Source organism: Lygodium microphyllum, chromosome 1 (genome assembly GCF_053477565.2).
Source record: "Lygodium microphyllum isolate KBCC chromosome 1, Lygodium_microphyllum_v1.1.10, whole genome shotgun sequence".
In the NCBI taxonomy this organism is placed as follows: domain Eukaryota; kingdom Viridiplantae; phylum Streptophyta; class Polypodiopsida; order Schizaeales; family Lygodiaceae; genus Lygodium; species Lygodium microphyllum.
In genome coordinates, this window is record NC_141135.1 from 34,060,383 (window position 1) to 34,085,743 (window position 25,361).

The 25,361-nt window shown below is 40.1% G+C and overlaps 1 protein-coding gene and 1 pseudogene across 8 annotated transcripts in view; one reads left to right on the plus strand and one right to left on the minus strand.

Annotated features, from left to right (window-relative positions):
• The window catches only part of LOC148040983 (uncharacterized), a 173,265-nt gene that overhangs the window by 110,314 nt on the left and 37,590 nt on the right, over positions 1-25,361 (plus strand). For 7 of the 8 annotated variants that reach the window (XM_087675302.1, XM_087675323.1, XM_087675316.1 and 4 more), the window contains 2 exons: positions 15,042-15,112; positions 15,226-16,329. In XM_087675302.1, coding sequence (XP_087531428.1) covers positions 15,042-15,112; positions 15,226-16,329 — 1,175 coding nt within the window. The remainder of the gene's footprint in view (positions 1-15,041; positions 15,113-15,225; positions 16,330-25,361) is intronic. The other variant, XM_087675313.1, reaches the window with a different exon arrangement.
• On the minus strand, positions 8,685-9,267 carry LOC148040985 (uncharacterized; annotated as a pseudogene).

Sequence of the window (25,361 nt, forward strand, 5' to 3'; positions counted from 1 at the left end):
ATTAAGGATGCAAATGCAACCAGAGAAGGATAAACGTATAGAGAAAGCACAAGCTTTTGCCCAAGCTTCACTACTTGCTGCCAAGGCTGAGCGACAACCTACTATGGATGTTTTTTATGCACTTACTAATGAATTGAGCACTTATGTAGTAAGTGCCTATGTTGAAAGTACAAGGGTTGTGATTTGCCCTATTGAGGATGCTTATGCTAGTGATGCTTTGAGTTGCCATGCCGATGAGGTCTCTACAGTTACTATGAATGTTGTAAGTCACCACAAAGATGATGTTTATGTAGATACGTTTGATGTTGTGAGTATCTATGTAGATGATATCTTGAATGAGCCTAAAGCAAATGACAGGGACAATGCATATGTAGATTTTCTGAGTGCTTATGAGGAAGCCTATGAGGCTCATGTACTACTGAATGTAGTAGGACTATTGATGTGTTGAGTAGTCATACCACAAATGCCTTGGAAGAGCCTGTAGTGGAAGAGTCAGCCATTGCATATGTAGATTTTCATAGTGCATATGAAGAGGCTTATGAAGCTCATGCTTTACTTGATATAGGGACTCAGAGAGAGATTGGTGACTTACTGGATGTACATGATTTGCAAGACATAGTTGCTGTCTTTGAGACAATTCATGAGCTAGAGGCTATGCAGATAGAGGATCTTGTGTATAATGCTCCATAGCTAAAAAATGTTTCGAATGCTTTGTCAAAGGCCTTGATAGGCAATTCAAAGATGCTTTAAGATATGGACTACTTCACTATTTTCGATGATGGTCAGCATGTGTTGGATGCAAGGGAGAGTCAGTTTATGTTTGATATGGTACACAATTGTCAGTATAAGCAACTTTCCATGTGCTAGACTCTGAAAGAGCAAGCATGTTGCTATGTATTTGTTGATGGGTGTATTGATAGCATGTGTATGGAGATTCAACAGCCTCTAGAATGTGATGCATACCTAAGGCCTTATGACCCTAGAGCAGGTGCTTGGTACGGTGTTGAGTTGTGCAAAATCCTAGTCATTTTGATCTATGATCCAGGGGGATACCTACTTATATACATGATGAGCGAAAAGTTGACGATATGGGCGTTTGATCCAGTGGATACATTATTGGCACATACCGGAGAATATGCAAGTTTAAAGGAAGTGGATGTTGTGCCGCTACGCAGACACAATGTGAAAAACCCTGGAGTGCATCATCAACCGGCTTTCTTATTAATCTAGAGAGCCAATGTCATATTAGTCATTAGTGTTAGTGTCCATAGTATCGATGGTTCAAACTTATGGGGCTTCTGAACAATTTTAGCCTATTTTTTATATTTTGGATATTATTTTTTATAAATATCCTAAAAAGGTGTAGAAAACTTCTAGAATAGGGTGTCATGCAAAAAAACAAGTTACTTTTCCGCCAGTTTTGGAGATCTCATAAAAAAAGAAGGGCTTTCAAATTCACATCAAGCGCAATTGCAATCTTCAAACAGCAAATAGCATTCCAAAAGGTGAGGAGGGAGAAGGAGCGATCCGAGAGAATTTAGATCAAGTGTCCTAGGGTTTCACCCCCCTTATGGAGCCAGCGGAACCATTAGATTTACTGTTTAAGTAGCAGAGTAGAAGCTAGTGTTTAGTGTGAGTTTTTGGGTATAACAAGGTGAAACAGGACACGATGAAAGGGAGAGTCATTGTAAACAGGTTTTCTTAATCAAGGATTGATTTTGGGATACTTTGAGCCTCTGATCTCTTGCATGTGTGTTGTTTCATCTCTTGTTGGTCTCTACTCTATGTAATCTCTATCATCATCTCTGCTCTCAAATAAAAATTTGCCTGATCTCTTACTATCGTTAATCCTTGCTTAAGAATCTCTCTAACATCATATACATCTATCCATCCATTACTACTTTTATTCACTCTCACAGCCAAGGACCTGGTCTCTTCCCGACATACACACAAATTATCTTGACAGCGGCACTAGCTGACAGTGGTTGAGCGAAACCTACACACGGAAGCTACTTTGATACCAAATGTGAGAAATGGCACCAACTATGGAGAAGAGAAACGAGAGACAGTGAAAGTGAGTGAGCTAGAGCAAGAGAGTAGAGTGTACTTACTGAATTGAAGAGTGAACTCTAGACTGTATTGTTACTACTTTAATGTTCCAAGATACTAGGTTTACATGCACTACATTGACACTTTAAGTGTCCACACCACACGAATTACATGGGCAGTGTCCAAAATTGGCAAATTCTAACATGCTACACTCATTGTTCACTCACTCTCGATTCATGCGTCACTCTTGGCTCCAGCTTGTTATTAGTGTTCTTAGTCGCTGCTTTGGGGTAACTCTTGTGTTATCTTCATCATTTTTGAATTGTTTTTCTTTATCCTCATTGCTCTTGTTGTTAGAATTTGCCAATTGGTAGTGCCCAATATCTAAGTGTGTGGTGTGGACACAACTAAGTTAGTAGGTTGTGTCACTATCTCTAAAGCTAGTGAAACCGGTCTATGACTCACATAAAGCGGTAGTTCCTTCAATTAATACCTGGTCTTTTTACATACACACACAAATGGAGACCTCACTCCCCCGCTCAACACCAGATTGGCCCCAAAGACCAGCCCCCCTCTCGGTATTTCTTTATCAATTAAAAGATGGAAGGTTACAAAAAAAATGAAATGCTCCAAAATACAAAACCTATGAACAGTTGGCTTTCATCTTTTCTAAGTAAATTTCAGCGGCATAAGGACAGTACAGCATATCCAAAACAACATTCCTTTCTGAGTAAATTTCAGATGCATAAGGACAGTACAGCATATCCAGAACAACATCCCTTTGTGAGTAGGAAAACACTTTCTGTGACCATAACTCAATAATTTAAGTGTAGAATTGCAATCTGCAGAACTCTATATTTACTATTTTTCACCTGTTTCTTGACCTGTTCTCAGCCTTATTCCATTCCAGATTTGTTGCATACCAGTTGGACTACAAACCCTTTGACCCTGGCATCATTCCAGGAGTAAAATAGTCCCACAAACAGCACTAAATCAGAGCTGAAAACCATGTTCTTGTGTGGCGTGATCATCACGTTTTGTAGTTCCTGCATTGGAGAAGCAATCAGCTGCTCTTGAACCTGGATAGTGAGGCTCTTGCCTCAGCAAAAGTGCAAAGAAAACACAAAACTATACATTTGATGAAATCAGCCCATCATGCAAAGCATTTCCTTTGAGAATAGAGAGAGAGTTGACCAGAGGGAGCAAGCTCTACCTGCTTACACGAGTCAGAGACGAAGAGGTACTCTCCATAGCTGATGTACTTACAGCAATCTGCCCTCAGCCCCTAAAAACTTCATGCTCAGATCTGCCCCTCCTACCTATTACGTTTTTTTTTAATGCTCTCTCTCTCTTTTGGGAATTTGTGCCCAAATTGTGACACATGGCATACAGGTAACAATTTTCCTATTTAAACCTTCCGGTCTGGAATTCTCCATGATCGGTGCAAAATTTGATCTCGGCACAGACCAAAGAATTAATCGTCGTGCAAAAACAAAGATAATGACGCGAATAGATTCTGGGTTCAAAAATAGTAACTCCCTAAATTTTAGGGATGGTGACCCCTGCATTCCTCGAGTTGTTCTGAGCAACTTTTATCATTGCAACCACATCAAAAAGTGTAATGTGGCTCAGTTACGGTGACTTTTATTCCATGAGCATTCTCACATGTGCATCTTCTATCTTGGCCAGGCTCATTGTCTTGCACCATATCCAATGGCTAAGTACACAATCCCAAAGCACTGGCATTCTATTCTTCAGTGCCCATTCAATATGGAACCGGTCCTAAGGCTCAAACAAACCATTAGTCCAATTTGTCCCAATGGTTGCCTCTTCTGACCATGCAAAGATCCCGGCTTAATCCAAGAGAACTCTAGGGGTAAAAAGCAACAGCAACTAAAGAAAAGAAAAATAAAATATTTATATAAGTAAATAAAGAAAGCAACTGCAAAAAGTATCACCACCTAGTGACATAACCCCTCTTAAAAGAAGCAAGCGACCTCGATTGCATGCCACACATGCTAATGGTTGACACAGGACAATAACAAGATTCTCCATGTTATTAGTGCCATCGCATGTATCACTTGCTAACAGATAACACAGGGCGATGGTAGGAGTTTCTCCACTACCATTTGTGCCATTGCAAGTACAAGTCTCACATAGGTGGAGGATCATATCCTATATCCAACTATGGTTACTAGGAGCCTGTCTAATATACATGTTTCCGGATGCGACACAAGGCGATAGCACGTATCCCCGAACTATTAGTGTCAAAACATGTATAATCATTCAACCAAAGTGTAACAAATACAACTTCAAAGCACTGGGATTTCATTCAATGATACACATGTTAATGCTAAATGTAAACCAAACATTGTGCATTATTCAATGAGATGTAGTATTCAACTGTACAATAGAGAATGTACATTGCTTTAAAAAGTATTCTAAGTCACTGTAGGTTCCAGCAAGAAAGCTTCTCGGTAAAGTTGTAATAACTGAGGCGAATCTGCCAATTCAGCCTCTTCCATCCATTTGGCATCCATTGGTGAATACTTCTTGAACTTCACCAAAAATCTTCTTATAACTCTACCTTTCACTTTCCTATCCTTATGTGCCTGGATCTGCTCAGGAACTGGAATCTCATCTAATTCCTCTACTTCAGGCTGTTCCTCTTGAACCATATCTTTTGGCACTTCACCAATAAAAGGCCTCAATAGGCTCACATGGAATGCATTATGAATTTTCCAATTCTCTGGCGATTTCAGCCTATATGCCACGTCATTGATCTTCTATGAGACTTTAGTAATGCATACTCAGCTTTGGAAACAAACGTTCCTTGCCCTTCTGTTTTCTCAAACGTGCCTTTTCAAAACTCAATAAGACCCAATCATCCTTTTTGAACAAGAGTTCCTGACGATGACTATCAACAGCTCTTTTCTGTTTAGCTTGTGACTTTTCTAAGGCATACTTGACCTTTTTATATGCTTCTTCCCAATCTTTTACATAACGATCTGCTTCAAAAATGCTATCTTTTGTCTGCAAGATGGCAGGCAGTTTCTTTCCACCTTCCACAATCTCAAAAGGTGCTTTGCCAGTAGATGAGTGCATTGTATTATTATATGCATACTCAACCAATGGCAAGCAGTGTTTCCAAGAAGTCTTATGGCCTGAAACATAACACTTTGTTAGATCTAAAACAGGCAAATTCACTTCTTCAGACTGTCCATCAGTTTGTGGATGGAAAGAAGATGAAAATTTCAGCGTAGTGCCCATGTTTTCAAACAATGCTTTCCAAAACAAGCTAGTCATTCTTGGATCTCTATCACTGACAATTGACCGTGGTATTCCATGGTACTTGAAGATAGTATGCATTAATATCTTTACCATGTGCTCTGACTTAATCTTTTTTCTTACAGGAATGAAATGAGCATATTTGCTGAATCTGCAAATGATAGTCCAGATTTCATCATTCTTTGAAGAAGTTCTTGGAAGATCAAAAATGAAATCCATGGCAATACTTTCCCATGGCCTTTCTGGAAGAGGTAGTGGTTGCAATAACCCTGGTGCCTTCTGTCTATTAAATTTGACCTTTTGGCATACAAGGCAAGATCTGACATATGCATCAACATTAGATCCAATAGAAGAAAGTCTCTACCGCTTTGACTGTAACATCTATACCACGATGTCTTGCATACAGTGGAGAATGACTTTCTAATAAAACTTTTGGCCTTAGTTGTTCTGTAATGCATAGTCTTCCATGCATCATGATAAAGCCTTCTTTGAACACATAATGATCATGATGTTGGCCACCATTGATCAACTGTTCATAGATTTCAAAGAAATCTTCGTCATCAGCATACTGCTCTTGCATATTATCCAATTCATGGTTATAAGAAATTTGAAACAGGTGACACCTATGGTTTGCGAGATAAAGCATCTACAACTACATTCTTCTTGCCTTCCACATGCACTATTTGAAAATGAAACATAGATAGGAAATTTGCCCAACGCATGTGTTTCTCTGACAATTTAGCCTGTGTGAGAAAGTATCTAAGTGTTTGATGATCCGTTTGCACTACAAAATCAGCACCAAACAAATAGTGCTTCCAACTAGAAAGTGCATGGATCAAAGCCAATAACTCTTTCTAATAAATTTGGTAAGTCCTTTCAACGACAGAGAATACTTTACTCTCGTATGCCACAACTCGGTCATTCTGTATTAATACAGCACCAATGTTGTTTCCACATGCATCACATTGTACTACGAATGGCTTAGATAGATCTGGCAAAATAAATACTGGATCTGTAGTCATTTCTCTTTCAAACATCTAAATGTTGATTTCTCTTTGTCAGTCCATTGCCATTTGATATCCTTCTTTTCAAGCGCATGTAAAGGAGAAGCAATCTCTACAAAGTGTCTTACAAATCTTTTGTAGTAAGAGCATAGGCCAAGAAAACTGTGGACATCATGAACGGTTTTCAAGTCTGGCCAAGAGACAATTGCTTCTATCTTTGCAAGATCCATCTTCACACCATCTTTAGAAACTATGTGCCCAAGGAAGTGAATCTCTTCCAAAAAGAATTCACTCTTCTTACCATTAATGAGCAATCGGTTACACTTAAGCTCATTAAAGACTGTAACTAAGTGTTTTCTATGCTCCTCTTCATTCTTTGAAAAGATAATCATATCATCAAAGAAAGTGCCAACGAAACTTTGATAAGGGCGGAAAATTCTATCCATCATCCTGTTAAACGTGGCAAGAGCATTGGTCAATCCAAACGGCATGACTAAAAATTCATAGAGACCAAATGTCGTTCTAAAAGCAGTCTTATGGATATTCTCTGGCCCGATTCTGATCTGATGATACCCACTTTTTAAATCTATCCTGCTAAACATTCCTATTTCCTATAATCAATCAAGAATGTCATCTATCCTCGGAATCGGAAACCTATTCTTGATTGTGTTTTTATTCAAGGCTCTGTAGTCAATACGCATTCGCCAAGAGCCGTCCTTTTTCTGAACTAGCAACACAAGTGAACAAAACGGAGAACTACCTGGGCTGAATTAGTCCCTTCTCTAAAAGCTCATTAACCTCTGTCATAATCTCTTTTTGTTGTGCTACACTGACCCTGTACGGTGGCCTTTTGGGTAGACTAGTCCTTGGAATAAGATCTATGGTATGATCTTTAGGCCTCTCAAGGGGTAACTCTCCTGGTAACGAATCTGAGAAACAGTCGCTGAATTTATCCAAGAAAGCCCTTCTACTTTCATCTAGTACAAACACATTACTGTCAACTTCATTAACTTACTTTGCAAAAACCAAGTACGCAGAAATATGATTTTTCATTACAGAAGTAATTGCAGAAGAAGAAAAAACTGGGATAGACTCTCCTTTAAGCTTCACATCTAACACATGAGTCTTACTCCTATATACAAGAGTAATCATTATGTTATAAGTATCCAAGATAGCATGCTTCCTGTGGTACCATGGAATACCCAACAGAACTTCACAGCCCTCTAAAGGCATAATATGGAACTCCTTTGTGTCCACATAGCTCTAGATGTGCATACGGAGTTTACCAAGAATGGGGGTGATAGGTTCAGTATGTCTTGGGCATGCCAAATCAGCTTGTCCAACTGGTCCCATTTCCTCGAGACACTTAGAAGTAATATGGCCTTTCTATTCACATATAAAGTATTTCCCAGCCATCATTAAAGCCTTTCTTTCTTCAAATGATTTGCCAAAAAGTGGCCTCTTCTGTCCTTTGCCTTGTTTAAAAGAAGTCTGAGACTGCTGCTGATAATTTTTCTTCCAAAAAGACTTCTTTGTAAAGCTGGTCTTTTCTGGAAATTGCTTCTTCTTCTTGCCAGAATCTTTCTTAAACTGAGAATCCTTCTTTTCAGTGCCTTTAAAGCTGTCAGCTTTTCCTTTCAACAATGCATTTACCACACCAGCATTTTCAATTAACTATACCATATTTGTAACCCTGGTCTTGGTACAATAATCCCTGATGGCTTCGGGCAAAGCGCAACAATACTTTTCAATTTGTTTTGATAGGGGCACTGTCCTATAAGAACTCACGGGCAAAAGTGCTTCCCAAAATTTCTTATTGTACTCTTCTAAATCCACACAATTTGCCACGTCCAATTTATGCCATGCACTCATGACATCTACTTCAAACGTGTTAGTTAACCATGAAGCTGTAAACAACTGTTTAAAATGGACCCAAGTGGCAGGTACATATCCTTGTATCAACAATATGTTCTACCATTGCAAAGCATTACCTTTCAAAAAAATTGCAGCCTTCCGCACCTTAGAAGTCTCAATAAAATTTCCTCCAGTGTAAGCTGCATCAAACTGTTGTACAAATGGCAAAGCTTTCAGCCTATCTTGCATACCACTGAAGGTTTCAAACTTTAATGCCTGACCACCCTCTTTATTGTCTTTAGGCTTTGCACTTTTTGGTGTCAAGTTGTCATAGACAGGTGGCTGTAAAAAGGGGAGTCCCTTAGGCGCATTATCAGCATTAATTTCAAGTGTCTTAGCTGCCATATGCCCAGTAGGCTGAGAAAAACCAGCCGCTGCATTTTGTACTCCAAGTATCAATTAAGGACTCTACAAAGTCTAATAACCAGGCTATAGACCAATATTAGCATAAAGTGGATTCACTGCCTCAATAGGCATCATTCCTGGTGGCCCTCTCGGCAAGTATCCCTGATAACCAGTGGGTAATCCAACCATTGCTTGAAAAACTGACCCACCATCAAAGTAACCAAGATAAGTAGCAAACTGAGGAGGAATAGTCTGTTGTGCCACTTGTGCATTGCTGCCTTGACCATTTACCCCCTGGTCTTGTGCTTGTGCTTCTTGTTGCATTGGAACTATCTCCATGTTGGTGTTTTTTCTGCATGCTCAAACACATTAGAGGTTTGCCTTTTTGAGTGCTCCATGGTATGATGTGATGACTCAACCTGAGAATCCTCAATATGTGAACTCAAAATTTTTGGATCCGAGGATTCTTTACAAGCTGTTCGAAAGAGCCAACCATACTAAGGAGTTGTGCCATAAACAAGTCCTCCTGTTCTTGCTCCTCATCCTGTGGTTCAATCTCGGTTCTAGAAGGTGCTGACACCTATGCACCAATACTCTCTCTTCGGTGTCTATGAGCAGAAGAAGAACTCTCTTCTTCATGAGGGAGTTTTCCTTTGCCTTTGTCCATGTGTGCTATCTCTCTAGTCTTGTATCCAGCAAATACTGTATCCAAGAAAAATCTTGTAGTCTTTCTCACTTGTAATCTTTGTAAAACCTATGTGTATGGCCTTTTCACCCTAAACTGTCCGAGCTTAAATTCTTACATTAAAAAATTCAAATCCCGGCAATGGAACCATGAAACCGGTCTATGACTCACATAAAGCAGTAGTTCCTTCAATTAATACCTGGTCTTTTCACATACACACACAAATGGGTGCCCTCCAACGCTGCCCTGCCACTCAACCACTTGTCCAAGGATCGCCCAATCCCTCCCCATTTTGGACTATCCAACACATCTCTAACACATTCAGCATCTCCACATGCATCCCAAGGACTCGAAAATTTGGGGCTTTTGCCCGATTGAGGGTCTTTTGCATGCAGCATCACCGAATTCGCTGACATTGTGAAATGTCTTTACAATTTTGCAAGAAATTTGGGTTATTGCTAATATCAACTCCAATTTGTGCTGAAATTTTGGGATTTATCCTTGACATTGATCATTAGCTTTAAATATTTATGAATTTCTGTATTTTCTCAAAATTTAGGCAAAAAATTTTGGGGATTTTTGCTTTCATGCCTTCAGATGCATATTACAAGTGGTGATACAGTATTAAATTGCTGTTTTGATCAGTTTGGTCATGGAAATCAAGGTATTGACAGCCATTGTTTGGCTTTGTAGCAATGATTCAGCACTCGACAGTTTTGTTACAGCAAATATACTTGTTTGCAGTGGGATCCCAAAAAGAATTTTGCTCACTTTACACCTCTTCCATTTTGAAAGTTTTGTTTATAGCTTCCATTCATTTTTTAATTCGGCAATGGCAAGGAATAACAATGATGATTTTGGCATCCTTAGCAATGAGGACAAATTAGATGGTACAAATTATTGTTTTTGGAGTTTCATGATTTGGAACCTCCTTGTAGCCAATAATCTTTAGGATTATGTCACAAATGATGAAGTTCGATCCACAAGGATTCTCCTTGTACACCTCCTCCCCTCCAAGGGAGAGTTAGAGGATAGCTTGTTGCTGCCCCCATTGTTGTCGCACCTAACTAGAAGATATGGGATTCTCATGATACACAAGCCTTGCCATTGATAGCCCTATCAATGAAAAGAGCTATCATACCTCACATTTAGTCTTGCAAAACCTCACGTGCAGCTTGGGTTTTCCAAGAGCAAATGTTTGCAGCCAGGAGAGTTAGAGGATAGCTTGTTGCTGCACCCATTGTTGTTGCACCTAACTAGAAGATATGGGATTCTTGTGATGCACAAGCCTTGCCATTGATAGCCCTATCAATGAAAAGAGCTATCATACCTCACATTTACTCTTGCAAAACCTCACATGCAGCTTGGGTTTTCCCAAAGCAAATGTTTGCAGCCAGGAACGAGACCCGCATTTCCCTCTTGTGAAGAGGGTTGGCCAATGCTCACATGTATGAGGGTGATTCTATGACAATTCACATCATATACATTTAGAATTTGCATGAGCAACTACTTAAGATTGATGAGTCACCTCGAACTCTCTTCCAAATTCGTAACTTGGTTTTCACACTTCACTGAATTTGTCCTTGAGGACTCAGCCTGTTACATTCGTGGAGTTGACTAGCTTCTTGCTCAAGAGGAGCAAACTCAAAAGAATATGGCCCTACGTTAAAGTGATTCAGTCATGCTCTCTAGATATAAAGGCAAAGGGAAAGTAAAATGTAAATCAGCCCAAAGCTGATGTTGGGCAGCCTTCAAACCAGGGCAGCAATGTCGCAAATAAGTCTAAGAAGAAGGATAAGTGCCACTATTGCAAAAAGCCAGGTCATTACATTGAGGAATGCAATGAAAAGGCTTGCAAAAGAGAAGAACAAAAATCTGATATGGCTGTCCAAGAGATATCAGCCATTCACATGACCGATGGTGATGTTTCAACCAACCTTGCAAAGGGCTATATTTTTTCTTATGTGCAGTTATGACTCTTCTATATATGGGTCAGCCTTTAATGCATCAGAGACAAAATACTTCTATATTTTTTCTTATGTGCAGTTATGACTCTTCTATATATGGGTCAGCCTTTAATGCATCAGAGACAAAATACTTGTATCTTGACACCGGCCCATCATGTCATATCACTTGTAGGAAGTGTTTGTTTTCTTCTATACATTCAGCCCCTTCTAGCAACAAGGTATCTTTTGTTACAAAACTTCTTATACAATTTGTGCTAATGGTGAGGTGCTGATTACAGCAACAGATAGGCACAAATTTCTGATTTTTGGATGTTTTGTAAGTGCCAGGGATTACAAAGAATTTACTTTCAATATGTACTTTTAACATAAGTGCTTTAAGGATGACAAATGCATTGTGCATGACAAAGAGCATGATTATGCATTGAGGCTTTCTAGCACTTTGTACAAAGGTCTCTTTCCTTTGAATGATTATGTGAAGAGATCAAAATATACATTTTCACTTGCTACACTTACTCCTATAGTGAAAAATGCAGAGTTATGTCATGCTAGATATAGGCATACCAACTTTGTGTAGGCCATTTGATGGGTTAGTTCTTTGATCCATGATTTGGGCTCCCTAGGCATTTAAATTGTTATTAAATGCAATTCTTGCTCGTAGTATCCTAGACACTAAGTGACACTAGGATCAGGGTTTTATTTAGGGTTTCCTATGATGGTTAAGCCATTAGGGTGTCATTTTATTATTAAAAGGCACTTTGTGGGTCATTAGCATAGAAGTGTGGCATTATTCATTTTGGTCGCCTTGAGCATTGTATTCTCTCTCACTCATTAATACATTTCCTTTCATTTGCGATCAAGTGTTCTTGTGCATCGATTAATTCTTTCATTCTCTATCAAATTAATCACACAATTACTCCAACACATCAGTAAACAATGGTATTAGAGCCACTTACCTTCATCACCCTCGCCATCGCTCGTGACCATTCACCACCAACCATTGCCATTGAACTCCTCCTGCTTGATTGGCTATCCCACAAGCCATTGCTCTCACACCGGCTCTATTGTCTTATTGGCAATTGCACTCCATGCTGCCATCTTCGCCCATTCACTGCCAAATGCCACCCTAGGCTCTGCTCAACAATCTAAAATTGATAATTATTTGGCTAGCAAAGGGCTCAAAAATAATCCAACTACTCCCACTCTATACATTAAGAATGAAGGGGAGACTTGTTGATCATCATTCTTTATGTGGATGACATGCTAGTCACTAGATCTAAAGAGGATAAAATTGTAGATTTCAAGGTTGAATTGGAACATGCATATGCTATGTTAGATATGGGCTATCTACACTACTATTTGGGGATTCAATTCACCCAAATTAGCATGGCATCATCATGTCACACTCACAATATCTCGATAAGCTTTTACATAGGTTTAGCAGGCAAGATTGCAAACCTATGTATACTCCTATGGAGCAAGGTCTAAAGCTGTCTATGCATGATAGTGAGGAGATGTTTGATGTTGTAATTTTCAGCCAGGCTGTTGGTTGTCTTATTTATCTTAGTGCAACAAATGCCCTGACATTCAGGTTGCAATATCTTAGGTGAGCAGGTATATGCACAACCCATAGACCATACATACATTAGCAAGTTGTTAAGCAGAACTTCAAATATTTGCAAGGCAATTAGTCATATGCATTATTATTTCCCAAGGGAGGAGACTTGCTTCTATAGGCTTACAATGATTCAAACTAGGCTGGTGATCCAATCTACTAGTGGACATTATTTATTTATGGGTTGTTTATGCATTTCATGGCTAAGTAAGAAACAACTTATTTTTATGCTCGCATGAAACACATTGGGGTGCATTACCATTATGTCAGAGAGAGATGCTATGCAAGAGAGATTAGCTTGATGTATGTACCCACACAGGAAAATGCTACTGACATTTTCACCAAAGCATTACCATGTGAGAAGTTTGAGGTTTTTCAAAAGTCCTTGAACTTATTACCATTTGGTGATTGATCATCCTTGTACTTCATCACATTAGCGCTGGAGGGAGGTGTTATAATTTCCCAATTTTGGGCAATGCCTATGTAATTGGTGTGGTGTGGACACTTATTAAAGTGTCAATGTAGTGTGTGTACACCTAGTGTCTTAGAACGTTAAAGTAGTGACACTAGGGTCTAGAGTAAGCAAACCGAACTCTAGTTAGTTGGTGGAAGGCTGGTTAGGTCAACCTATGACCTAAACTAGAGTTGTACTTTCACTCTATCTTTCAGTTCAGCATGTACACTACTCTCTTGCTTCAGCTCACTCACTGTCGTTGTCTCTCGTTTCTCTCTCCTCCATAGCTGGTGCTATTTCTCACATAGCACACTGTGAGGTGGCATAGGGTTTCCTTTATATAGGTACTAGTGCAATGTGACTGGAGGGTCACATTGTTGAGAGCCAAGAGGAATCACTATGAGCTCCTCACAAGAGGAATTCAGATACCACTTTATAGAGTAGCATTCATATTTCTAACATGAACACCCAGTGAAAATGTTTTGAGTTTTGCCTTTTTTTAGGGCTATATGAGAACTGAATAATTTAGCCAGCAATTAATGCTTTTTTTCCTCATTTTTAAAATCTTAACAAGATGCAGTCATGCAGGCAAGAAGATGTCTGGCAGTATGATTTAGAGTTTCAGCAGATTGGGCTGGTCAGAGGAGTTGTATTTGTAGTGAGGGGTCTCACTAAGTTGAGATCATACGTGCATTTTTGAGGTGTGTGGGAGTATTTTAGATTCAGTCCAGATTTTGGGCATAACCCTTTGCTTTGTGTTGTGTCTTGCGAGCTTATGTGTTCATTGTGCATGGTTCGAGGCTCCCAGCAGGATCATAGTTCCTGTCAGCAGGGTAGTGGGTTACATTTTGGGCAGGTTGGAACTTCTTGGAGCACCAACATTTGGTGAAAAAAAAACTCCACGGAAGTAAGTTACTAGTCTCCCATACTTCAACATGCCTGGTGGAGAGGTTGCACAGGGAACTCTTGAGAGCATCTTCTAGGATTCATTTTGTGGCTCTCCCCCACAGTCCTCGTAGGGTTAGGTTTGTAATTGCACCCATTGCCAAAGGCTGCACTTCTCACATTCCACCTTGTGCCAAACCTCTCACATCCTAGGTACAACCTATGCAACAGACAAAAGTCACACAAACACCTCAACACATGCAAGAAAATAGATAGACAAATATGCATAGCAGTGAGATAGGAGACACTGTGCCAAATAAACGGAACTCAACTAACCATTAGGAATCAATTTTAATGTATTGAGAAAACAAAAATTGGGCACCCTACCAGCCAAAAATAGTTGAATAACTTGGTTGCATCGTGAATTGTACTTGGTGATCGCTGAAGTGCTAGATTTTGTTGGAGTTATATCTTGAGTTAGGGTATTATGTTGGGTTCCCCTTTGAGTAGTATGGCACCATGAAACATTTCAGAAGCAAGATGCTCAAAGTGAAATGCTTCAGTGTCCTAAATTGCTATTGTGAATGGATAGTTGTATAGTTAAAGAAATGCACCAATCTTTTAGTCAAATGAAATATGGTGGCCTTGCAATTACCTGCTGAAACATTCCAGCAGTGAAAAGCATTTCACATATCAACACTACTGAAGACAAGTTTTTTCTGTTCACTATAATTGCTTCTTGGTTGTTACACTTCGTTAACAGATTAAGATTATTCAAAACACGTCTCTGGTTTTTATGCAAGAAATGGTTAAGGTAGTTTATTCTAAAAATGTGTAGGTCTCTTTACAGAATCACAGGATTTAGGTGGACTTGAAGCTAAAAGGAAGAGGCTACTTGCTCAGTTAGAGGTTCATTCTACTCCTTTCCTCTTGTTCTAGCTTTCATAAGTTATCTGTCTTGAGTCTTTTGTGTAAGAGCCACTTCAAATAAGAATAATAATTCTGGTTCCCCTTGACTGTAGTTCCTTGATACAATGCTTCAAAAATTGAAGGATGAAGAACAGCAAAGAGTATGCTCAGAAGGAGTCGATAATGTTGGTGTATATTCGAAGCTTACAGAAAGCCATAAGAACCATTCCAATCAGGAAGTCACAAGGCACTTGATATCTACTTGCAAGTTGGACCTTCCATCAGATAAACACTTTGAGTCACTGGACATTTTTGATGAGACATCCAAAATATTTCCTGTATCAGTTGACCAAACAAACCAGGACAAGTCCTATTTGCGAGAGTTGGAAAGTCCATTAAGCACTAGCAAGCAGAGTTGGATCAGCATTGCAAATGGTGATTCACTCAGAGATAAAGTAAAACAGAGAAGTGTGAATGATAGAGTTATGTCTCCCAAAAGTATGGAAAATGTAAATATGAAGAGCCATGTCTGTCTGGATAATCTTTCCATCAGAGAGCTTCATGAAGCATTTCGCGCAACATTTGGGCGCCCAACATCTGTCAAAGACAAACAGTGGCTGAAACGAAGAATTTTGATGGGTAGAGTAGAATCTTCTGAAAGAAAAAGCAACAATGTTACTCAAGAGAGCAAATTATTCAGTGATGAGGAAACACATGAGCTTACAACAAGGATTGGGAGCACTCCAGCAGATCAGCCATTAGATTTTGCAGAAACTGGGCTGGAACTTCAAAGTGGGTCACCTGAAGCAGTTTCTTCAACCTTGGCACAGACAAAGTTTGCGGATCAGAAAAAGGACATCCGTGTAATACATCAAAGTACACCTATTCCAGCCATTGACAAAACTGGGGTGTCAGAAACCCTTGTGATAAAAGATGAACTGCTGCTAAACAGAGATAAAGAAGGGAAAAGACAACGGAAACCAACTAAAAGATATATTGAAGAGCTTGCAGTGCTTGATACAAAAGATGTAACTGGTAAACCAACTGGTAGAGGATCTAACCAGGATCATTTTGCTGTAGAATCAATAGATAATGGCGATTTGAGTGAGCCAGGGGACCAGGCGGGCCCAGTGAACTTTGGGGTTTCCATCAGAAAGTTAAGAACAGGTTATAGACGGCTCCGTGATCGTCCTAAAAATAATGGAAAGATGCCTGTGGTAAGCCCTTTTTCTGCCTCTATGTTTTTTCACTGTTTGTTGTTGCATGAACTATGAATTGGCTGTACTATTCAAGAGGTGTATGCATGTCTAGATCCTACATGCTCGAAATACAGTATATTTGCAAAGTAAATTTGTTGCAAGTAAATGGATATGCTTGAATGCAATCCTAGACTTATGTGTGATTGAGCTAGAAGTATCTTGGCTGCAATTGTAGCCTTGGTCATGCTACATGAGGTGGTTATTGAGCCTTACGCTTGGTTGAGCTAAAACTTCACTTATTGAGCTGGTTTGGTGCTAATCAAGGGTGGGCCACCCCTCTGCCAATCAGATTCCTTGTTTTATTTATGGGTAAATGGGGTTTGGATGATACAAGACTACTGAGATGGTGGATTGTGATTAGAACATGCATTCATAAGGTCATGTGTTCCACTTATTTTCCCATTTTTGAGATTGGCATTACTCCTTGTTGAGAACTCGCAAAAAAGATCAAGGCTTACAGTGCTCACTGTAGGGACAGTGTATATAGATTACCGGGCATTGGTAACCAACGATAGACTATTAGAAACAAGCAGTTTTTTGCAGGTTGTTTGACACAAGTTACAACTTACAGATTTCACAGTCTTGGAGTTTGCTGCTAGCTGCTATTGTCTATAGCAAGTATTATTGGGGTATAAACTTTGATGTATATATAGTAGCAATTCTTGAGCTACATATACTGTCACACTATCCATGCATATTTACTTGTGAATGAGCAAGAACTGTGTTCTTTGATGTACGACAGTGGTTTCAAGCAGAATCTACTGATCAGAATCGGATGCTATTATGCAACTATATATGCGAGGAAGTATTGACGTAGTAATACAATGTTAACTATACACAATGATTTTCATAACGTTTGGACAATGATATATACATTATGGCCGAGTAGTGGTTCTTTTTTTCTTTCAGTTCTGGTTATACCCTGTAGGTGCTGCTAAAATTCTACCAGTTTTGTGGTGCAGATTGTTGATTTGTTGTTTGCTATTACTTGACAGCTAGTTGTTGTTTTGTGCAAATGGCTTCACCATTTGCAACGGACAAGAAACTGTATGACATCAGAAAGTTTAATGGTACTAACTTCAGTTTGTGGAAGGATTAGATCCAATATGTCCTTATTCAAAAGAAGCAGTCGAGGACTATAAGAGGCATAGATACAAACCCAGCAGACATGTATGAAGAGGATTGAACGGAGCGTGATGCATTGGCCAAATCCACTATTTGGCTACACTTGGTAGAATCTATGAATTTACAGTTGTGAATGAGATTGCTTCACATGACCTATGGGAGAAGCTATGTGACACTGACGAGAATGAAACTACCTCTAATAAGGTGTATCTCATGAAAAAGTTGATTTGAGTTGTGGATGGAGGACACTACTATTGCCTCCCACCTTAATGAATTCAACATCATATTCAATCAAATGCAAGCTGAAAAGTTGAAGTTTGAAGATGAGCTTAAGGCAATCTTTTCGTTGTGATCCTTGTTTGCTAAATGGGATACCTTTAGGACAACTATGAGTGATTCAGCTCCAGATGGTGAGGAGAAGTTTAATGATGTTGTGGGTAGTTTATTAGCTGAAGAGATATGCAGAAAATTCATGGACCAAGGAAGAAATGGTTAGGTATTAGCAACTCAAGAAGAAAGAGACAGAAAACAGTATAAGGGCAACAACCAAGACCCTGGGCGGCCATGCAATAAATCCATGTCCAAAAAATACATTCAATGCTTCCATTGTGGTAAAATAAGTCACATCAAGGACTTCTACAAATTGAAGTGGGAGCAAAAAGATGAGGAGAATAAGAATGCTAATAGGAAATAAGATAAAGAAAATGTGAAGATTGAAGAAGTAAATGCAATGATGAAGGTGAAGTGCTCTTTAGTTTTACTCCTTTACATATGCTAGTTGTAACAAATTGATAATTGACTCAAGATTGGATACTTGATTTCGGGGCATCTTTTCATGTAACTCCTCATAAAGAGTAGTTCTATTCATATGACAACAATGGGCATGGATTAGTCCATCTTGGTAATGACTATGTATGTGATATAGTTGGTATAGGTAAGATTAGTTTGCTTTTCAGAGTTGATCTACCTTTACTCTTTGGAATGTATACCATGGGTACTCGAGCTTACTAAAAGTTTTATATCTACTGGTCAATTGGATGACTTGGGATACTCTACTACTTTTGGGAGTCAGTCATGGAAAGTCTATGAGGAATCATTTGTTGTTGCTAAAGGAGCCAAATGTGGCACATAATATATCTCCTTCATGTATCTTTTGTCCAAAATCATGTAAGTGTAGTAACCGAGCTATCAAATGCATCTTTGTTGCATCGCCAGTTGGGACATATGTCTGGAACAAAAATGGCTGTCTCATTTGGGTTACCTTCCTTTTCTTGATTTTTTTTATCTTTCTGCTTGTGAGTGTTATATATATATATAGAAAGCATGCATGCTCAAAATGCAACTAGAAAAGTATGAGCTTTCACTATGAATGTGAAAGATGAGGCTTTGTCATGTTTTCAAAAAAAATTAGCACTTGTAAAAATTAAGTTTGGCAAGAGACTTAAGTATCTCAAACTCAATAATGGTGGAGAATATGTCTCTCATGAGTACAACAATTTTAATGAAGCATGTGGGATAAAAAGAGAAATCGTTGCACCTAGTAATCCTGCCCAAAATGGTATTGTAGAGCATATGAATAGGACGATAAATGGAAGGATGGTGAGTATGCTATCTAATGTTGGTCTTATTCAAGGATTTTGAGTTGAGGCTATGGCAACTATTGTAGTCGGGCAATAAACCCTCTCATGATCACTTATTAAGAGTATTTCATTGTGAAGCTTATATACATGTATCAAAGGAACGGTGTAGCAACTTACAGCCAAAATCCTCTACATGCATCTTTTTTGGCTATGGACAGGCAAGATGGATTATCGCCTTTGGGATCTAGAAGGTAGAAAAAGTATCTATAGTAATGTGTGATCTTTAATGAGAAGAAGATGCATAAGCAGCCTCGAGAAAGTGAAAAAAAGAAATGTTACTTTCTATGCACCACCTATTATTTTGCCATATAGAGTAAGTACTAGTGTACCGTGCAGAAAGAGAACACAAGTGATGCTTTACTCATATATCTGATTCCCCTGAGAAATTTCGGCCTGGGGTTAACTATATAATGTTGACAAATTGTGGGGAGTCATCTTGTTATAAAGAGGCCATGACTCGTGATGATAAACGTACGTAAGAGCTAGCAATGCAATCTAAAATGGATTTCATTACGAAGAATCAGACTTGGGAGTTGGTTCCTTTGCCGAATGGTAAAAATGCTCTAATATCCAAGTGGACCAATAAAGTGGCTAAGGATGGCATGGACCTTATACAATTGGATGTCAAGACAATAGTTTTGCAAGGTGACCTTCATGATGAGATATGCATGCAACAATTAGAGGGTTTTGTGGCACATGGTAAAGAAAAGCTTGTTTATAAGCTAAAAAAGAGTCCTTATGGATTAAAGTAGGCCCCATAGGAATGGTACAATAAGTTTAATGCTTTTATGCAGTCTCATGGCTGCAAGAGAAGTGAGATAGACTATTGCTTATACACTAGAAAGGCTAAAGATGGCAACTTGATAGGATTGATTCTTTATGTGAATGATATGTTAATAGCTAGGAAAAACAAGTATACGATTGATGCTCTGAAGAAAAGGTTAATGGAAACCTTTGCAATAAAGGATATGGAACATGCAGATCACATTCTTAGTATATGCATAATCTGAGATAGAACAAAGAGATTGCTCTATCTATCCAAAAAGGATTTTGTCAGCAGTGTTGCAGCCTTTCAATATGGAAGGATGCAGGGGGAAAATGCAGGTAGTACTACATTGTCTTCATATGTGAAACTTAATGCTGATGATTGTCCCAAATTTGATGAGAAAAGGGTTGAAATGACCAAGGTTCCATATTCATCATGTGTGAATAATTTGATATATGCCATGATTGCCACTCACTTGGATATTGTTTTTGTAGTGGGAGTAGTGAGTAGATACATGTCAAATCCTAGCAAGAAGCACTGGAAAGCAGTGAAAGGCATCTTGACATACTTGAGTGGAACAAGAGATATGTGCATATGCTTTAGGAGTAGTAGTAGTGGTGTACTTGGGTACAAAGCAATAGACTATGTAGGGAATGTTGACTAGAGAAAGTCAACCATTGGATATGTTTTTATCTTGTATGGTGGTGCAATCTCATGGATATCTCATTTCTGGAAATGCATGGCATTATCTTCCACTAAAGCTGAGTATGTTGCAGTTAGGCACATAGAAATTACAGATGTTTGTAGATGTCTAAAAAATAGATGTTTGAAAAATGCATTTCAGACTTGATGTTCTCTTTATCATATAATTTTGGGGGAAAAAAAGCACTAATTTCAGGTTACTTTTCCCTGTTTACTCGTCCATGAGGGTGCCAGCCTGGAAATCGCCTTTCCTGCCTGAGAATGACTGAAAATCCTTGCACAAAGTCCACAAATTGTGGGGAACACAGCTGCCTGCCTGGAAAGACTGCTGCCCCATACTTTTGGACCACCAGGAGATGGGAGCATATGTCAGAGTGCCGAATAAGATCTATCTGCCAATGCAAGAAACCTTTAAGCCTAGCAATATGCCGCTGAACATTATAGGCGGAATCAAAAAGAAAAGCATTCCGAATGGTCCAGTTATGCCAACAGCCCCAATATCTACGAAAGTGAAGCAAGATCTTCATATATGGCTGTGTCGGTGTGGGGTATTTGGGCTGCACAAAAACCCAATCAAACGGGCGTAGCGAGAAACCGACCACCGCTTGCCAAACGGCTGACAAGAATGACCAGATTTTCTTAGCAAGGGGACAAGAAATAAATCGATGACGGGCCAATTCCACACTGGTGGTGCAAAAGAAACAGTTGCCGTTGGAGATTCGACGCTTGGAAAGAGCTGAAGCAAGCGGAAGACCACCAATCATCACCCTCCAAAGAAAGACCTTATATTTGAAGGGTGTCTTGTTCAACCAGCCCTCCATCACAGTTACCCTCCACCATGACCGGGATTTACGCAATCCCCATAGAGTATTAGCTTTAGTAACCAGCCATTGATAATCTTTAATCAGAAGATGATACACCTGGTTAGTTGAAGCCTTTTCTAAATTCAGCCGGCCTACAAAGTCCCAGTCCTGCCAGGGACGATCCGAAGCAAGGACAGGAAAGGGTTGTCTGCTCTGGAGCACCATCAAAACCTGTCCCCATAAATCCCTGTATCCACGAGGGATCCTGAAAAGCCTCTTGGCTGTACGAAACGATATCAACACATTGCGACTAGCAAGGGTGGCATCTGCGAGTGAAGTCAAGCCCAAACGTGCCATGCGGTTAAATTTTGGTCGAAGCTCATATTTACCTTCCCACGAAAGTAACCGCGAGACTACCAGCAATTCCAATTGAAAAGAATTAGTAGCTAAGCGATCCTCCGTTGGATGCCACTGAGCCTTCCGGAGGACCAGTCTCCAGGAACATACCAAATGGGCAAGCAGAACAACTGGAAAACCGAGAATCGACATTAAGAACATGCCACCAAGAACTCCGGATTTGGATATTACCATGTAGAAGCCCATGATCCTCAAGAAAATAGCGGGCTATAACGACCCACGGGTGATGATCCGAGCACATGGCACGAAAAAGAGACCAACAGAGTGCAGCATATGAGTTGGGCATCTAAAATAGCCCCACCACCCATGCGTTTGGGGGTGCACGCATGCGACCAAGAAATCCAGGAAATGTCTGCATGCAAGGAATTGCAAGAAATATGTGAGCATTGGCAACATAATTGTCTGAGCTACTTTGAGGCGAACATGGAAGGGCCAAGCCTGTGATTTCCAATACAGAAACTTAGCCTCCAGTTTCTGTGAAATCCATTGTAGTAGCTGCTTTGGTGGAACATCAACACCCAAAGGGTACCCAAGATGCCTGACAATGGAACCACGGGGAACAACCATTCCGTGCCAATCCAAAGACTGCAAATCCGACTCCGTGCAGCTGAGAATGGCTGATTTCAAAGCATTGATGCGAAGACCGGAAGCTTGACCAAAGAGAGCCCAAACATCTAATGCTTTGCGAAGGTTATCCTTGTCCGCACGCAGAATCATAAAGCTGTCATCAGCCAAGGATTGACTAATGAAGTGCTGTCCAGAAGGAAGCAACAATCGAGCCAACTGAGTAAAAGCTGCCATATGAGATAACATCGAAAGAACTGGATGAGTCACAAGGACAAAGAAAAGAGGACTCAAAGGGCACCCCTGTCTGACAAAGCGGGCAAGGACAAATGGCTCAGTAACGCCTCCATTCAGCATGACTCGCGAAGAAGCCCCAACACTAATGGTGTAGATCAGACGAGACATCCGAGCACCAAAGCCCATAGTAGACATAAGTTCTGCAATGAAAGACCAGTCCAGATAATCAAAAGCCTTTTTCAGGTCCAATTGAATCAGTACGACCTCTTGATTAGAATGCCTTGCATAATCAATCGCCAGTTGTGCATTTAATACATTGTGCAGAATGTTTTGGCCCTTAATGAAACCATATTGGAGAGGATGCACAATGGCAGGAAGATGCTTATGGAGCGGATTCGCCATTACTTTGGAAAAGATTTTATACATAGAACCCATCAAAGAAATTGGGCACCAATGTTTCAACATAGACGGCGAAGGAACTTTTGGAAGCAATTTAATAAGTTCTTCTTTCCATGAGGAAGGCATGATCCCCATTTCCCACACCTACTGAAACAAAGCCGTCAATGGTTTCGCCAGTTGGGTTGCAAAAACCTCAAAGAACTCATTGGTGAGACCATCCCAGCCAAGACTTTTATCCTTGGGCAAGTGTAACAGAACATCCATAACCTCCGCCATACAAATATCCGTCTCCAAAGTAGCTTGCATGTCGTGCAGAACCTGATTGTGGACCAGATCATAAAAAACTGAACGGGCATGAGTAATTTGGCCTGAAGGTGGAGAAGTGAAACCAAGAAGGTCGAGAAAATAATTTCTACACATATTCACAATAGTCTGCAGATCAAGGACCATTTGACCTTCTGTATCCTGGAGTCTAGTCATATTCTCTCGAGCAGGAGAGGCATGGAGAGCTCGAAAGAACTTATGAGTCTGACAAGCACTATCTTGCAAATTCTCCGTCAGATGTTGCAATTTGACCTGCTGATAAGATTTCAACTGAAACTCTTTAATAAGATCAGCCAAACGCATTGCCAGTGACAGCAAAAATACATCTAGAGTGTCCACCAGCAAAGAACGAACCAAAGCCAGCAGGTCCTCCGTTGCTTGTCAACGCCGCCGACAAAGAGAGGCATGATGGATCCCATACTGCCGAATAACCCGCTGCACATTAGAGAGCAATCGTTCAAACGAAGCAATGCCCTGAGAGGAGAAGTCCAATAAGAATCTATCAATCAATTGCTGCATATAGCCCTGAAAGATTGAATGCTTCAAATAAGACGAGTTGAAACGCAAAGGGAGTCTATCCAAAAATTGCTTAAAAGGTGCAATGGGTTGTGCAAGCATCTCAAGCTGTAGAGGGAAATGGTCCAACAAGGCATATTGTTGCAACACTTTCATTTCGAGCATCTCAGGAAGAAAATCATCATTCTGCATGATTTATATGCGGTCCAACCGCGACCATGTAGTTGCATACTGCACAAAATGGAAAGTAAACCTTGTAGAAGAAGAGTGTAGCCAAGACCAGAGATCTTGCCTAAGAACGGCGAGAGCCAACTCATGCCACACACGACTTTCCTGAGCGTCCATTACCGAATGCTCTGATGTGGACTGTGAAGAATCAACACACATATTAAAATCCCCCATCAAAAAACCCCGTCTGCCAAGTGACAAGGAGGTCTGCAAAGTATGCCAAAGATCCCGGCGAGATAAAGGATCATTCGGAGCATAGAGGCCAAGTAACCATAAGATCTCTCCTTCAAATAAAACTTCAATCACCACAAAGCAGCCATGTACATCATTTTTAATAAGAAGAGGCTGATATTTTTCATGTACAATTATGAGCACACCAGAATAATGCATGGCATGTGTCCCTGCATAGAACAAACGAAAGCCATGGCAATCCACAACTTTTCCTTCTTCACCATGACTCTTGTGCTCAACAACACACAAGACATCCCACTGATTCTCATGCAATACAATCCACATGGTATGTTGCTTATGGCGAGAACAAATTCCTCGCACATTCCACGTGGCTATCTTCATGTGTATTCAAAAGAAAATCAGATACGAGGCATAGCTTGCCTCGATTTGACCTTTTCTGCTAGAATGTCCAAGACTCCCTCATCCAAAAAATCAGCTAACACAGTAAAAGAGTTCTGACGACGAGATTTGGAGGTAGACGGCATATCCGCTGTCTTGGGGATGGAATGGGGATAACTACGATCCCATGGGGTAATCACGTTACCTCTAGTATCAAAAGCCAGCTTAGCAGGTGGACCCTTTGGACCATCCGTATACGCTCTCCTAGTGGGCTGATGACGGGGAGCAGAGGAAACCATAGCAGGAGCAGTGTGCTCTGAAGACAACATTTCTTTCCTGCGCATATAAGTGCGCATGGAATCTTGTGAGGCAGTAGGCACAGTATCTGCCATGCCAGCAACAAGCCTGTTGCCTTTTTTTGCGCGTACATCTACCCAGTCATTGCCACAGGAATCCAAACCCGAAACCTGTTGTTTACCTTTATCCAAAACTTTAGGTGGCTGGGTGGCATCTTGCGACGAAGCATCACACGCCATATCTTCCATGGGCAGCGCAACATGCTCAGCATCTGAAGTTTGTTGCTTCTTTGAGCATTCAGCCATAAAATGCCCCAATTTTCCATACAAAAACCAATGTCCTGCAAATTTGCCCCATTTCAAATGAAAGTCTAAAGGATGCATGCCAAAGCAATTAAGACGT